Here is a 15,383-nt window from a genome sequence, read left to right as displayed (position 1 = left end):
AGGCCATGCATTATGAACAGGTGCTTGATCATTTTGAAAGATGCAATTGCCATCCTTGAATTGTTCTTCAATGGTGGGAAGCAAGAACGTGCTTAAAACATTAGTGTAGGCCTGTGCTGTGATAGTTCCATGCAAAGCAAGGGGTGCAAACCCCTCCATCAAAAACATACCACAACATAACACCACTGCCTCTGAATTTTACTGTTGGCCTACACATGCTGGCAGATGACATTCACCAGGCATTCACCATACCCACACCCTGCCATCGGATCGTCATTGTGTATAGCAATTCGTCACTTCACACAATGTTTTTCCATTGTTCAATAGTCCAATGTTTAGGCTCATTACAGCAAGCGAGGCATCGTTTGGCATTTACCAGCGATTTTGTGTGGCTTATGAGCAGCCGCTCGACCATGAAATCCAAGTTTTCTCACCTCCTGCCTAACTGTCATTGTACTTGCAGTGGATCCTGATGCAGTTTGGAATTCCTGTCTGATAGTCTGGATAGATGTCTGCCTATGAGACATTATGACCCTCTGCAATCGTCAGTGGTCTCTGTCAGTCGACAGACGAGGTCAGCCTGTACACTTTTGTGCTGTACATGTCCCTTCACATTTCCACTTCACTATCACATCAGAAACAGTGGACCTAGGGATGTTTAGGAGTGTGGAAATCTCACGTACAGACATATGACGCAAGTGACACCCAATTACCTGATCACGTTCGAAGTCTGTGAGTTCCGCAGACCGTCCCATTCTGCTCTCACACGATGTCTAATGACTGCTGAGGTCACTGATATGGAGTACCTGGTAGTAGGTGGCAGCACAATGCACCTAATATGAAAAACGTATGTTTCTGGGGGTGTCCGGATACTTTTTTCACATAGTGTATATAGAGGGTAGTTATAATTGAACTTCCGCTACTTGAGCCAATGTCGACGGAAAACAATTTACCATATGGGTAAATAGGACTGATGTTCGGACTGTGTGTTGCAGAATTTGTGTTGTTATTAGTGTTAGTGTCACTACTTGCTGTTAGGCACCAGTACAGGTACTGTGCCATTTGGTTGGAACACAAGCATCTGTTTGCATTAAAGTTGCAGACAGTCAACACGGGTCTCGAGAATGTGAGCAGGGCTTTACTCATAAAACTGTTCTATGAAAATAACAGCAATTGTGATGCTGCTCCTCACAAGTATTGATGCATTAAAGGTATACAAAGGCTCTCATTCTGCACCAGAGTTGGAGAACATGAATCAGAAGTTCAGATTAAATGGTGATTTGTGAATTGCTCCTGGGAGTGGCCAACAGCCAATTCTGCCACAAATTGTTGAACAAGTTAGTGCTCCCACGGCTGAGGAGTGCAGTACGCAATGTGAAAACTTCAAGCAGTGCACTAGCTGTGTCACAACAGCTGAACATGGTCGTCACATTGAGCAATGTTTGTAACCTGGTATGTAAACATGGCATGGCATGCAATTAACAAATGTTACCCTCCCAAGTGGAGATTAAAATGTTTTTCTTTCAAAGATTGGTTTACTTGTTATTTTTCCTCCGCATGTCCTAACAAATGTTCCCACAAATGTTTATTGTCCTATGGTCAATTGTTTTTCATGGGGCCCCTCCCAAGTAGAAAAAGTTTAATTATAATGACCCTACAGATAATGCTAGCAACTGTCAGGTCAGTGAATAACATGTGAAGGTGATTACCGTGGAATAAAATATTAAAACCTTTCCGAGGCTAACAACTGTTACTGTCAAACGTAAAAGTCTGCAATAATGAACCAGTTGGAGAGATGTAACAGAGCTAGGTTAACTGTAGAAAATGAGCTTTCTCGATTATTAAAAAAATTAACTACTAGCACAAAGAATTACCTCTGCCGGTGTTTTCAGATCATCAGGCTTCTCCCACACACTCTGGCGAGTGGTGCTGTTGTAGTAGTACGTGCGGCCATCCGGAGCCTTGTGCTCCGTCCAGTCCGTCTTCTTTTTTTCGGATTCTGACACAGCGGCTTCACTGTAGTAAAACAACAGTTCAGAAATCTGTCAATAAACAAAGGTTAGTCTATGTTTCAATTATCACCTAGAAAAAATAAACATACGTAATTAATTTTGTGTTTATTTGCAAGTGTGTCAGCTCTAACTGTACACAACAAAATCCCCATACTAGAGTTCCATAGCCCACCACTAGAAGAACCACAACAAAATGACAGCTCTTTTCTGCTTCATTGATGGACTGTGCTATTTTGTTTTCAATCCTTTAGTAGTATGATAGATACTGTGACAGGAAGGGGGAAGGGGGATGGAGGGGACGGTGGGATTTTCTTGTGCATAACTACTAACAACACATACCTGCAAATAAACACAAAATTAATTATGTAGCTTTGCTATTATTATGGTGATAATTTAAATGCTACAAGTGCTCCTCTTACCTGATGATAAAAAGTCAACTGCTTCAATAACTTAGTTTCAGGCTCCGAAGACATAATTCCAATAGATCTGTTTGAATTACAGAAAGTAATGGTGGAATAAAATATTGGTATCTCACAAAGTAAAAGTTCAGCGATTTTTGTACCCACTGCAAGTGGACTGTTGATAATGAAACCACTGAATAAAATGAAAAGTTTACTTTCCTCAGTTCCATCATTTCACTAAATAAGGAAACAATATTAAATACAACTGAGAAATTTAGTAGAATTTGTTGACAATAAGTGTAAGACATTAACTTTACAAGTAGATATAGAACAGTGGATTGTTTGCAACTTGTGAACTAAGTCACAGAGCAATGCATTGAAGATGAATTATCAATATGTCAAGTAGTCATACATTTTGAGAAAACTTTAGATCATTTCAACAAAATCTACATTACCAAGGTACGAATTCAGTCTAAGTGAGTATACTTCAGAAAGTATACATCCACACTACAGGTGCCACCACACTTCATCAAGATATTGGGAAATAGAACTTAATAGGGAAGACAAACAAGGAAATTCCATTTAACCATTCCTAGAGGAAGTTCTCAGATTCTTGAACAGTGAAAACAAAGAATGTGTGTCAACAGAACAAATTCGAGACAGCATCATTTTAATACTCACATTGTACTACTACAGTGCAGAAAAATGTCAACTTCAGATGGAAGAACCTAACAAAGCAAATTTGAAAGTAGGCACGAAAATAAATTATAATACAACAAAAGTAATGCGTAAAGGACACATCAAAAATAAAATCAGTGTCTATAAGAATGAAGCTATAGAAACACCTGACAAGCTTTTATATTCAGCACAGAACTAGGAAATTACAAAACTGACAGCAAATAAAATAAACAGGAGAATAAAAATAGCTGCTTTCAGTAACTAAGTAGCATTCTCAATACAAAACTTCTGACATGCCTAAAAAGCAAAGTTCACAACTTGTGTGCATTATAAATTTTGACTTACTATACAAACACAAACTATTTCTGTGAAAACAATTCCATATCTGAGGGCAGTGTGGTGAGCCATAAACAGATGCATGTGGGGAACTGCAGAGAGAGGCAAAAAACAAACAACTGAATAAGGGAACTGGCTACAGAACGAAAGACACCCCTCATTCTTCTTTCAGCAGAAATGTGTAAGTTTAACTTCCATACTTTAATGGGAGACACTAGTACACTTCAGTCTCTGTAAGTTGTGTATATTTATATAGGCAGAAGGGGTAACTTACTGGTTAAAGTATACCCTTATCCTTCTTATCAATAATAGACACACACTACTTCGTTGAGGTGGCTGGAATATACAGCCAGGGGAATGCACAATAGATGAACAAAAGAAGTGCTTGCCTGGAATTTTGGATTGAGGAAACATGGAGATGATGACCTAATGGTGTGTGGTAACATGACATTATAAAATGTGCAGATACAACACAGATGTGTGTTGTTGAAGATGATAACACATGGAAAAGTCTAGAGGAAGTCTTTATTTAGTAGATGACAAATAGCTGCTAATGATGAATCAGGATCCCTGTCTTTGCTCCCACACCCTCTTACTTCCATGTGATTACAGAGGGTGAAGGGTTGACACTCAACAGACGTACAAATTGCTCACTTAAACTTGGTGAAAGTGCCACTCTGGAACGTTTCTGCTTGCTACCAATCTTAGCTATATAATAGTACTTGCACCATAGCAACAAGCAGCCACTGTGAATCTAGTATTGATTCAAGAGCGGTGTTATGCTTAGCAGTTGTTAATGCTATTTACAAATATGAGAAAGGACGTTGTACCCGGTCCTTCCAGCTACTTGCCATCAGCTTTCGTCTAACTTCAACAGGGCAATAACCAATTACATGTTCATTTCTTTTATAAACTAAAGCTGGCTGTTCTGGGAAAAGGAGGGGGGGTGGGAAAAGGAGAGGGGGGGGGGGGCCTTGTCTCTGCAGCCTATTTGCAATGAGCTGATCGCAAGCTTTCACTATCGGCATCCTCTGCTCATGGACAGCTAAAAGTGTGCAATCCATAAATATATGTGTGTCTACAATATTTTCCATAGTGAACCTATTACTGACAGCTTGCAGATGAAATCAGCTGCCACTGCTGGAAAGTATTGTAGTATCTGATACGTAGGTTAAAGGAAACACCCAATACAGGTATAGTTTTCATTTGAGTGAGTGTTTCTGCCTTTGTCACATTGTTTGGAGTAGGCAGCTGACACTTTTGGGTGCTAATTACAAGATTTTGTTTCATTTTCTAATTAGATTTCATAATGTTAATAATGTCAGATTAAAATGAACTAGTTCATTGTTTGTATTATATCAGTTGTAAATAACCCACTACAGTTCAAAAGGAACAATTATGTACATAATTACAATACTAGAAAAAAAACTATGTTCATTGCTCCACATTAAAGTTTTCTTAACAACAAAAGGAAATACACAATGCTGCAACAAAAATTTTTGATAACTTACCCAGTGATCTAAAATGTCTGACAGACAGCAAAGTAAAATTTGAAAACAAACTGAAAAAGTCTCTCCTTAACAACTATTCCTATTCTGTAGAAGAATTTCTATAATTGCAGTGCATAAAAGGTGGTGGGTAGGAATTACTAACTCACATTCGTATATTTAAAAACAAAATAAAGTAGAAACAAACTGATAAATATTTAGCATGTAGCTTCAAGGCCTGTTCAAAAAATTCCAGAATATTCGTACTTTTGTGCCAATGGTGCGTTGGAGTGAAATGTGGTTGGCGTCTCTGCACACACCTGTTTTTAATGTGTAATTGCTGGAAATTTGAGTGTTGTATATCTCTTAGTTATTGTTCAGTGCTGTATTGAGTAGAATATTGTGTCGCACAGTTTGCGAATTTTGAGATGGCACAGTTAGAAGTAGCAACGCATCTGCATTAAATTTTGCATGAAACTCAAGGAAACCTCTACAGAGACACACCAAATGAAGCAGAAAGCCTACGGTGATGGGCACTTGGTGTTACGAATGGTTCACACGGTTTAAAAATGGGCAGACAGAAGTTAAAAATGACCTTCATTCAGGATGTCCTTCGACGTCTACCAACGACACTCACGTCAGGAACATCGACGAAACTGTGCGTGCCAATCGAAGAGTGACTGTCTGAGAGATTGCAAAAGAATGTAAATTTTTCAGTTGGAACACATCATGAAATCCTGACACTGCATCTTGGAATGCATCGTGTTGCTGCCAAGTTCGTCCCACAGCTCACGAGTCACGGCCAGAAAGACATTTGCCTCCCAATGTGTGGAGAGCTTTTGGCTCGTGCAAATGAGAAAGATATGTTCCTTAAGAGAATCATAACTGACGATGAGACATGGATCTAAGGTTATGATGCTGAGACCATGGTTCAATCATCACAATGGGTCAGGAAAGGTTCTCCTAGACCAAAAACAGCTCGTCAGGTCAGGTCAAATGTCAAAGCCACACTGATAGTTTTCTTTAACTTTGAAGGATTAGTTCATCATGAATTCGTACCACTGTGACAGACTGTTAATTGATGGTACTACCAGGACATGATGAGACACCTGTGAGAAAATGTGAGAAGAAACAGCCTTAAATATGGAGGGACAATTCATGACTCTCGCATCACGATAACACACCTGCACATTCATCCCTGTTCGGTGCATAACTACTGCACAAAAACAAAAATCACTCTGCTGCCTTATCCTATCTACTCTTTCCTGCCAAAGTTGAATACCCCGTTGAAAGGACAAAGATTTGCAATGATAGACGAGATAACAGAAAGCCACAGACAGTGCTTCATGTGATCCAGCAAGAGGCGTACCAAGGTTGCTTCCGGAAATGGAAACAGCATTGGAAGTTGTGTATTAATTGTGAAAGAGAGAGTTTTGAAGGAGACCATGCATAATAAGTAAAAGGTAAGTGTAGAAAAATTTTATGGACGAAGTTCTGGACTTCTTTTTTTTAACATACCTCGTATATTTACAAATTAATTAGAGATGTGAATATGAAATGACTCATTCCACATTGTGACAATTTATCATGGAACATAAAACTAGCTAACTAAATACACTACTGGTCATTAAAATTGCTACACCAAGAAGAAATGCAGATGATAAATGGGTATTCATTGGACAAATATATTATACTAAAACTGACATGTGATTACATTTTGTGGCCAAGCGGTTCTAGGCACTTCAGTCTGGAACCGCGCGACTGCTACGGTCGCAGGTTCGAATCCTGCCTCAGGCATGGATGTGTGTGATGTCCTTAGGTTAGTTAGGTTTAAGTAGTTCTAAGTTCTAGGGGACTGATGACCTCAGATGCTAAGTCCCATTGTGCTCAAAGCCATTTGAACCACTTTTGATTACATTTTCACACAATTTGAGTGCTTGGATCCTGAGAAATCAGTACCCAGAACAACCACGTATGGCCATAATAACGGTCTTGATATGCCTGGGCATTGAGTCAAACAGAGCTTGGATGGCATGTACAGGTACAGCTGCCCATGCAGCTTCAACACGATACCACAGTTCATCAAGAGTAGTGACTGGCATATTGTGACAAGCCAGTTGCTCGGCCACCACTGACCAGACGTTCTCCATTGGTAAGAGATCTGGAGAATGTGCTGGCCATGGCAGCAGTCGTACATCCAAAAGGCCTGTACAGGACCTGCAACATGTGGTCGTGCACTATCCTGCTGAAATGTAGGGTTTTGCAGGGATCGAATGAAGGGTAGAGCCACAGGTCGTAACACATCTGAAATGTAACGTCCACTGTTCAAAGTGCCGTCAATGTGAACAAGAGGTGACCGAGACGTGTAACCAATGGCACCCCATACCATCACACCGGGTGATACGCCAGTATGGCAATGACGAATACACGTTTCCAATGTGTGTTCACCGTGATGTCGCCAAACATGGATGCGACCATCATGATGCTGTAAACAGAACCTGGATTCATCCAAAAAAATGACGTTTTGCCATTTGTGCTCCCAGGTTCGTCATTGAGTACACCATAGTACGTGCTCCTGTCTGTGATGCAGCATCACGGGTAACCGCAGCCATAGTCTCCGAGCTGATAGTCCACATGGTGCTGCAAACGTCGTCGAACTGTTCGTGCAGATGGTTGTTGTCTTGCGAACGTCCCTGTCTGTTGACTCAGGGATCGAGACGTGGCTGCACGATCCATTACAGCCACGCGGATAAGATGCCTGTCATCTCGACTGCTAGTGATACGAGGCTGTTAGGATCCAGCACCGCGTTCCGTATTACCCTCCTGAACCCACCGATTCCATATTCTGCTAACAGTCATTGGATCTCGACCACCGCGAGCAGCAATGTTGCTATACAATAAACCGCAATCGTGATAGGCTACAATCCGACCTTTATCAAAGTTGGAAACGTGATGGTACGCATTTCTCCTCCTTACAAAAGGCATCGCAAGAACGTTTCACCACGCAACGCCGGTCAACTGCTGTTTGTGTATGAGAAATCGGTTAGAAACTTCCCTCATGTCAGCACGTTGTAGGCATTGCCACCGGCGCCAACTTTGTGTGAATGCTCTGAAAAGCTTATCATTTGCATATCACAGCATCTTCTTCCTGTCTGTTATATTTCGCATCTGTAGCATGTCATTTTCGTGGTGTACCAATTTTAATCGCCAGTAGTGTAAATAGCTGTTGGTCATTTGCAGCTTGAATAAAATGCTGCTCTTCATCCAAACTGAGATTCTAAAATAATGGTAAGAAACAAAATGAGATTGTGCCAGAAGCACATTCACACCTGGCTACAAGGTCAAGAACTGGCTTTATAATGCTACAGGTCATTTACATGTCACTAAGAGGCAAGCTGTCTTATACCAGTCGTTTTTTTCTTCACAACACAGAAAGGTGCTTCAAATGAAAACTTGAATTATTTATTATTATGCAAATCAGGTAATGCAGAAAAATAACAGAGAGATCATTTTTTGGCAAAGTTCCCATGATGTGTAATGCATGGATTCCACCAGTTCAAAAATTAAGTGGATTCCTCCTGAGAAGAATTCTTTTGGTCCTGAAGGCCGCTCCTTGAGCACAGCAGTTCTGAGTTTTTCACTGTTTCTGAAATGCTTGCCTTCATCGCTTCTGTGAGCCATCAGAGCACTCAGTGTGAGGTCTGACTAGTTAAGTGGGTGTTCGACATTCAAATTTCACATCCCTTACCGTTGTTACGGTTGAACAGGCAGTAAGGGGATGAGCAATATTGAGTTGCAACAGAACACGATCCCTCAAAAGTCATCATCATTTACTCTTGATTGCAGGGGAGATGTGATTTGCAACAGGTTTGAGTATGACTTACTGGTGACTGTTAATCCTCTTGCTACATCAGTCTCCAAAATTACCCCTTTGATACCCCAAAAGGGAGCGAGTACGACTTTTCTTGTGGAAGGTTAAGTGCAATTCTTCTTTTTCTTTTCTTTTCTTCTTCTTCTTCTTCTTCTTCTTCTTCTTCTTCTTTTTTTATGTAGGGTTGCAGAACAATTCTTTGCTTGGTCTTTTCGTTTCAGTTTGATAATTGTATACCCAGTAACAATCCTATTTCAAAATCTGTTACCTTCGACCTGCACGCAACGTGTAAGTTCTTCATAGGCACTGACACATGGATCTCTCAATTCAGTAGTCAACTGAACTCACACTCATCCTGAGGACATTTCACCGAAATGCAGCACATAATGGACCATACTGTGAGCTGAAACACTACTAATATCCTAGATAAGGGCTACTTTGTTTACACTAATACACGTTTTCTTTCACAAGCTCTTCCACTGCGCCAATCTTTTCATTCGTCACTATTCATAGTGCCTGGCCAGGGGGTGGAGCATCATCCACAGGAGTTACACATCTTAAACTTTCTGTGGCACTCTTACACTTGCTGCAGGGACATACATGAAACACTGTACTATTCTATCATCCTGGGACTCATTACCAAAGGTTTAACATTTTTCCTACTAAAATAAAAATGGATCACACAGTGTTGCTCCAACACAATACAAGTTACACTGGGGCAGCGATCTTCGCACTGACAGCTTCCTTTTCTGCGATACGACAGCAGGCTGTCAATTGCTGATCATTGGTTGAAAGACACAGATAACTCCTGCCAACAACCAAACTGACAACACAACTTTTTGGGAATTTTGTTGCACTTTTAATGTTTTCATTTTAACCATCCTTATAGCATGAGGATATATTACAAAATATAAAACAAGGAAAGACAACTTTGAAAACACTGACTTACGTAGTTGGCACAGCGAGAGGACCATCTCGAGCACCATTTATCTGAAGAAGTTTATTGGGTTCCGCTGTAACACACAAAAGGGAGAAAAAATACGTTAAGATCATAACTCACAACATTCAATATTACATTAATAATGAGTCTTCAATCTTTTGTAATGCCAGATATCCAAAAACTCGTGTAATTGAGAGTTACATGAACACAATGCCACATGAATGTTTCTCAGTAAATATGATGGCTACTGAGACTGAGCTAAGTGTCATCATCAGTTAATTTATTTGTGTGTGTGTGTGTGTGTGTGTGTGTGTGTGTGTGTTTGGAAGGGAGGGAAGGGGGCAGGGGGGTGGGGGGAGAGAGGGAGGGAGGGAGGGAGAGAGAGAGAGAGAGGGGGGGGGGGGGGAGAGCTTATGTTAATACAGCCAAATAGCAACAGCCTGTAATTGTCATTTCCATCTTGTGCAATTTCCCACCCTTGGGAGGTTCTGCTTGGAATATGAGTGTTCACCTCCTATGGTCTGACAGAGATTATGGGAAGCCTGGAGAAGCATACAGCATACAGCCAAACTGTGCTTAATTTTTCATATGTAAGCAGATGTTTAAAGCTATCAAGCTCATGCTCAGTGGCCACCATCTTGAATGAGAAATAGAAGATAGAAGATTAAAACAAATACATGAGAGGAGAATTGTATGTTAACATTTTCATACTGAATATTTGTTAATACTGTTCTTGGGAATGAATTGTGACAGTGAGTGCAACAGACGAGTGTACGTTATGCTATAGTAACATCACAGCTTATACACCCTGAAGAAAATGTATGAGACTATTTTTGGAAAGGACTCAACTGCATTATTGGCATAAATATTGTATTTTATTATAAAGAACTACCAAACAATCAGAAATAACATCACTGACATAGAAACATTAATTTGCTTGTATTCTCTCCAGCTTCCCTTATGAACATGTATATCACCCATATTAATAAATGTAGTTTATCTTGTGGATTCTGAAAAATAAGAAAAGAAAAAACTCACATAAATTAACACCTGATGGATTAAAATTTTGGTAGCTTTAAAACAAAACCATCAGAGAAAGATTTGAATCTTGTTACTGAAAACTTTAACTGTTTAATTGATGCTATACTGGAAAGTGCAAAAAGGAAGGAATATTATGGTTTAATGTCACTACAGACAGAGCACGACTGGGGAGGAAACTGGACGGCCTTAAACAATTACGGGGAGCCATGGAAAACCTTCTGAGTTCAAGTCCAGGATGTTAACCACTGCATGACCTGGTTTGGTACTAGGTCAAGTCCAATCCAACATTATTCAAGAACTTGGCACTGAGAAGGCACAGAATTTGACGGAACTGAATTTTGGGAAACTTTCCACATGCATTAAATATGCAGAAGCATAAGAAACTATAGGCAAAGTTTAAACACATTGTAAACTGTATTCTATAGAAGTATGTGCTGAGTATACGGATTAGGAAGGAAAAGACCACTGTGGTTTAATACCAAAATTCAGAAAATGCTGAAGAAACAAAGAGCATTGCACTCTCGGTTCAAAGAGAATGCACAAAATTTAGCAGAGATTTGTGTGTCTGGGAAAAGATCATGAGTGAAGCATACACTGAGGTAACAAAAGTCACGGGTTAGAAGATGACGGAAGTATCACATACACAAGGTGTAAAAGGGCAGTGCATTGGCAGAGCCATAATTTGTACTCAGTTGATTTACGTGAAAAGATTTCCAGTGAGATTATGGCCACTCTACAGGAATTAACAGACTTTGAACGCGGAATGGTAGTTGGAGCTAGATGTATGGCACATTCTGTTTCAGAAATTGTCAGGGAATTCAATATTCCGAAATCCACAGTATCAAGAGTGTGTCGAGTATGCCAAATTTCAGGCATTACCTCTCACCACCGATGCTCTTCATCTAACAACCTACAGTAGTGATGTTTGCATAGAGTTGTCAGTGGTAACAGACAAGCAACACAGCATGAAATAACAGCAGACATCAATGTGGGATGTACGATGAACATGTCCGCTAGGAAAGTGCATTGAAATTTGATGTAAATAGGCTACGAAAGCAAGTGCCTCTGCTAACAGCACAACACTGCCGCAGTACCTCTCCTGGGCTCATGGCAAATACCAGCTGGATCCCAGATGACTGGAAAATAGTAGTCTGGTCAGATGAGTCCCAATTTCAGTTGATAGTAGCTGACAGTAGGGTTTCAATGTGGCACACATGCCATGAATCTGTGGACACAGGCTGCCAACAAGGTACTGTACAAGCTGACAGTGGCCTGTCTTTAGAGGGAATGGTCTGGGTCACTGACTGGAAGTGGTTATGTTTGGCTGCTTGGAGACTACCTGCAGCCCTTCATGGACTTCATATACCCAAACGATGATGGAATTTTTTCAGATGACAGTGTGCGCCATGCCACAATTATTTAAGGCTGGTTTGAGAAACACACTGTCCAGCCAGATCACCTGACACAAATCCCAACAAACATTTGTTACACATAATCAAGAGGTCAGTTCATGGAAAAAAACCCTACATTGGCAACATTTTTTGCAGTTATGGCTATAGAGACAAGGTGACTCCATATTTCTGCTCAGGACTTCCAATGACCTGTCGAGTCCATGCCACATCGAGCTGCTGCCAGCCAAAAGAAGGTCCTACACAAAATTAGAAGATATCCCACGGTTTTTGTAGTCACTTCAGTATACAACTACCACCCTCGTACCCTGGCAAAAGATCTTGCCAAGAAGCTGAGAAAATTCTGGTACAATTTATAACAGCTAAGCAGCCTAAGAAGCCTTCTGTCCATTCACTCACTGACCATTCTGGTGTGGCAACAGCGATAGGAAAAGAAATCGTTCACACAGGTGAATCATCCAAACATACCATTGTTTGACCATTGCACTGACTCAGGTATGGAGGAATAGTAACAAGCATCCATGGAGCAGAGAAGCAACTGAAACATTTTAAAACAAATAAGTTGCCAGGTCTGGATGGAATCCCAGTTCAGTTTTACAAGGAGTACTCTCTGGCACTGGTTCCTTTCGTAGTTGCCCAACACACAGTCCCAAGCAGCTGGAAAAAAGTACAGGTGTTCCTGTATATAAGAAGGGTAAAAGAACAGACCCGCAAAATTACAGACCAATGTCCTTAGTATTGGTTTGCTGCAGTATTCTTGAACATATTCTCAGTTTGAATATAATAAATGTTCTTGAGACAGAAAAACTTTTGACCACAAATCAGAATGGATTTGCAAAGCAACACTCGTGTGAAACTGAGCTCGCCCTTTTCTCACAGGCAGGTTCCATATTTTTAGATTTTTGAAGGGCATTTGATACAGTGATCCACTGCACACTGTTAACGAAGGTACAAGCATATGGAAAAGGTTTCCAGATACGTGAGTGGCTTGAAGACTGCTCAAATAATAGAACCCAGCATGCTGCCCTCAATGGCCAATGTTCATCAGAGATAGGGCATCATCAGGGAAGAGTGATAGGGCCGCTATTATTTTCTATATACATAAATGATCTATTGTACAGGTTGGGCAACAACCTGTAGTTGTTTGCTCATGTTGCTGTGGTGTAAGGGAGGTGTCGTCATTGAATGAATGTAGGAAGTCACATGGACAAAATTTCTAGATGTTTTGATGAATGGCTGCTAGTACTAAAAGCAGAAAATTTTAAGTTAATGCAGATTAGAAGGGGAAGAAACTGCAATGTTTGGATACAGCTTTAGTAGTGCGCTAATTGATACAAATAAATTGAACATCTAGGTGTAGCACTGCAAAGTGATATTAAATGGAACGAGCTTGGAAGGACTGTAGTGGGGAAGGCAAATGGTAGACTTCAGTTTATTGGGAGCGTGTTAGGAAAGCATGCTTCATCTGTAAAATAAACCGCATGTAAAATATCAGTGCAGTCCATTCTTGAGTACTGCTCAAGTGTTTGGGATCCCATCAGGTCGGATTAACACTTACAGCACGGTGCCCATACGCCATACGGGTGCGGCCGCCCTGACGTTGGCGATGGCGCATGTATACCCTACTGGCGAGCCTTTATTTGGCTCCGTAAGCGCGTTTAGCGCGTCTCCGAAGCAGTTTCGTCAACTAATGTGGACGTATTTCATTCTTCTTCCGCAAGAGGCAAGCACTTATTGGCTATCTCATCCTGGGAGCGGCTGTGAGCACTGCAAAGTCGAAGTTACCTGCAGTTCATTCACAGGTGTTTACGATCGTGAAAATATCGCGCAGCGAGTTGACGGAGGCAGAGATCTTAGATATTCTTTATGGAGATGAAGGATCTGAAGTTGATGATTCTGACAAAGAGGATTTGTACTCTCCAGACGAAAGTACAAGTGACGATTCAGGTATGTATATGTCTCAATTGTTCATAAAGTGAAGAGCCCGTTTGCCAGAAAAACTTTGAGTGGTGGTAAAAGCTGTTTTTCCACTTGTATATAGTGTCAACTGTCAACACTTTTATTTTATATAAAGAGAACACTAGATAGAATGTATTCCTCGCAGACTTTATTCACAGACTGGGGAAGAAATTGGCTGAGAAGGGCGGAAATATTTTTCAGAAACAAGCCGCTTCATCCTCACAAATTGAGAGGACATTTGCAAGGCACTTTCCAGAGAAGGTCCCACCCACTGCAAACAAGGTGAATACTACTAGGTACTGCAAAGTATGTTCAGACAGGGGGAAGAAAGAGACGGGTAAGCGCATCGGGAAGGAAGTAGATGGTGGTACAAGGACTGTGGCGTTGGCCTTTGCGTCCCACAGTGTTTCCTGGATTTTCACACGAAGGCTAACTACATCTGAACTATTAAAATACTCTAGTTTACAGGTACTGGCAGTTAGACAGTCAAGTAATATTTTGTTTTAAAGTTAGATACACTAATAATGGCATTACTCAAGAGAGAGATCATGTAAAACTTTTTTATCCACAATATTTTTGTGTTTTTTTTTTTTTTTTAATTATAACACCCATTTGTATTTTATATTGTAAAATAAATTCACTATCATGTAAAGCTCTTACTTTTTCCTTTTTAATGATGCAAGAACCATATTCCTATCATTTTCCTGTTCTTTGCAATCTAATTTCAAACATCCATTAAATATGCCAGTTCACAGCCAAGTGCCGGGTGTAAAGAGGGCAGTGTTGAAAGTGTTAAAGGAAGACACTGAAGCAATTCAGAGGCGGGCTGCTAGATTTGTTACAAGCAAATTTGAACAACACACAAGTATTAAGAAGGTGCTTTGGGAACTCAAATGGGAATCCTCGGGAGCGGGGGGTGGGAAGGTGATGTTCTTTTTGCAGAACACTATTGAGAAAATTTAGAGATCCAACATTTGAAGATTCTTCTGCCGCAAACATAGATTTTGCGTAGGGACCACACACATAAGGTAAGAGAAATTAACACTTGTGCAGAGGCATATAGACAGCCGTTTCTCCCTTGCCCTATTTACAAGTGGAACAAGAAGGGAAATGACTTGTATGGAACAATGTCCCCTCTATCAATGAGTGGAACAGGAAGGGAAATGACTTGTATGGAACAATGTCCCCTCTATCAATGACTGTAAAGTGACTTGGCGAGTATGTACACAACGTAGATGTGACCAAGTGT

General features: G+C 40.6%; 1 protein-coding gene across 1 annotated transcript in view; it reads right to left on the bottom strand.

Annotated features, from left to right (window-relative positions):
- Positions 1-15,383, bottom strand: part of LOC126428387 (pre-mRNA-processing factor 40 homolog B) — a 184,904-nt gene that overhangs the window by 100,650 nt on the left and 68,871 nt on the right. The window contains exons 3-4 of the mRNA XM_050090312.1: positions 9,735-9,798; positions 1,875-2,016 (exon numbers count right to left, since the gene is read on the bottom strand). Coding sequence (XP_049946269.1) covers positions 1,875-2,016; positions 9,735-9,798 — 206 coding nt within the window. The remainder of the gene's footprint in view (positions 1-1,874; positions 2,017-9,734; positions 9,799-15,383) is intronic.

This window comes from Schistocerca serialis, chromosome 12 (assembly GCF_023864345.2).
Source record: "Schistocerca serialis cubense isolate TAMUIC-IGC-003099 chromosome 12, iqSchSeri2.2, whole genome shotgun sequence".
NCBI classification, from domain to species: domain Eukaryota; kingdom Metazoa; phylum Arthropoda; class Insecta; order Orthoptera; family Acrididae; genus Schistocerca; species Schistocerca serialis.
Note: the sequence above shows the minus strand (reverse complement) of the source record. Positions and strands in the feature narration are given on the sequence as shown.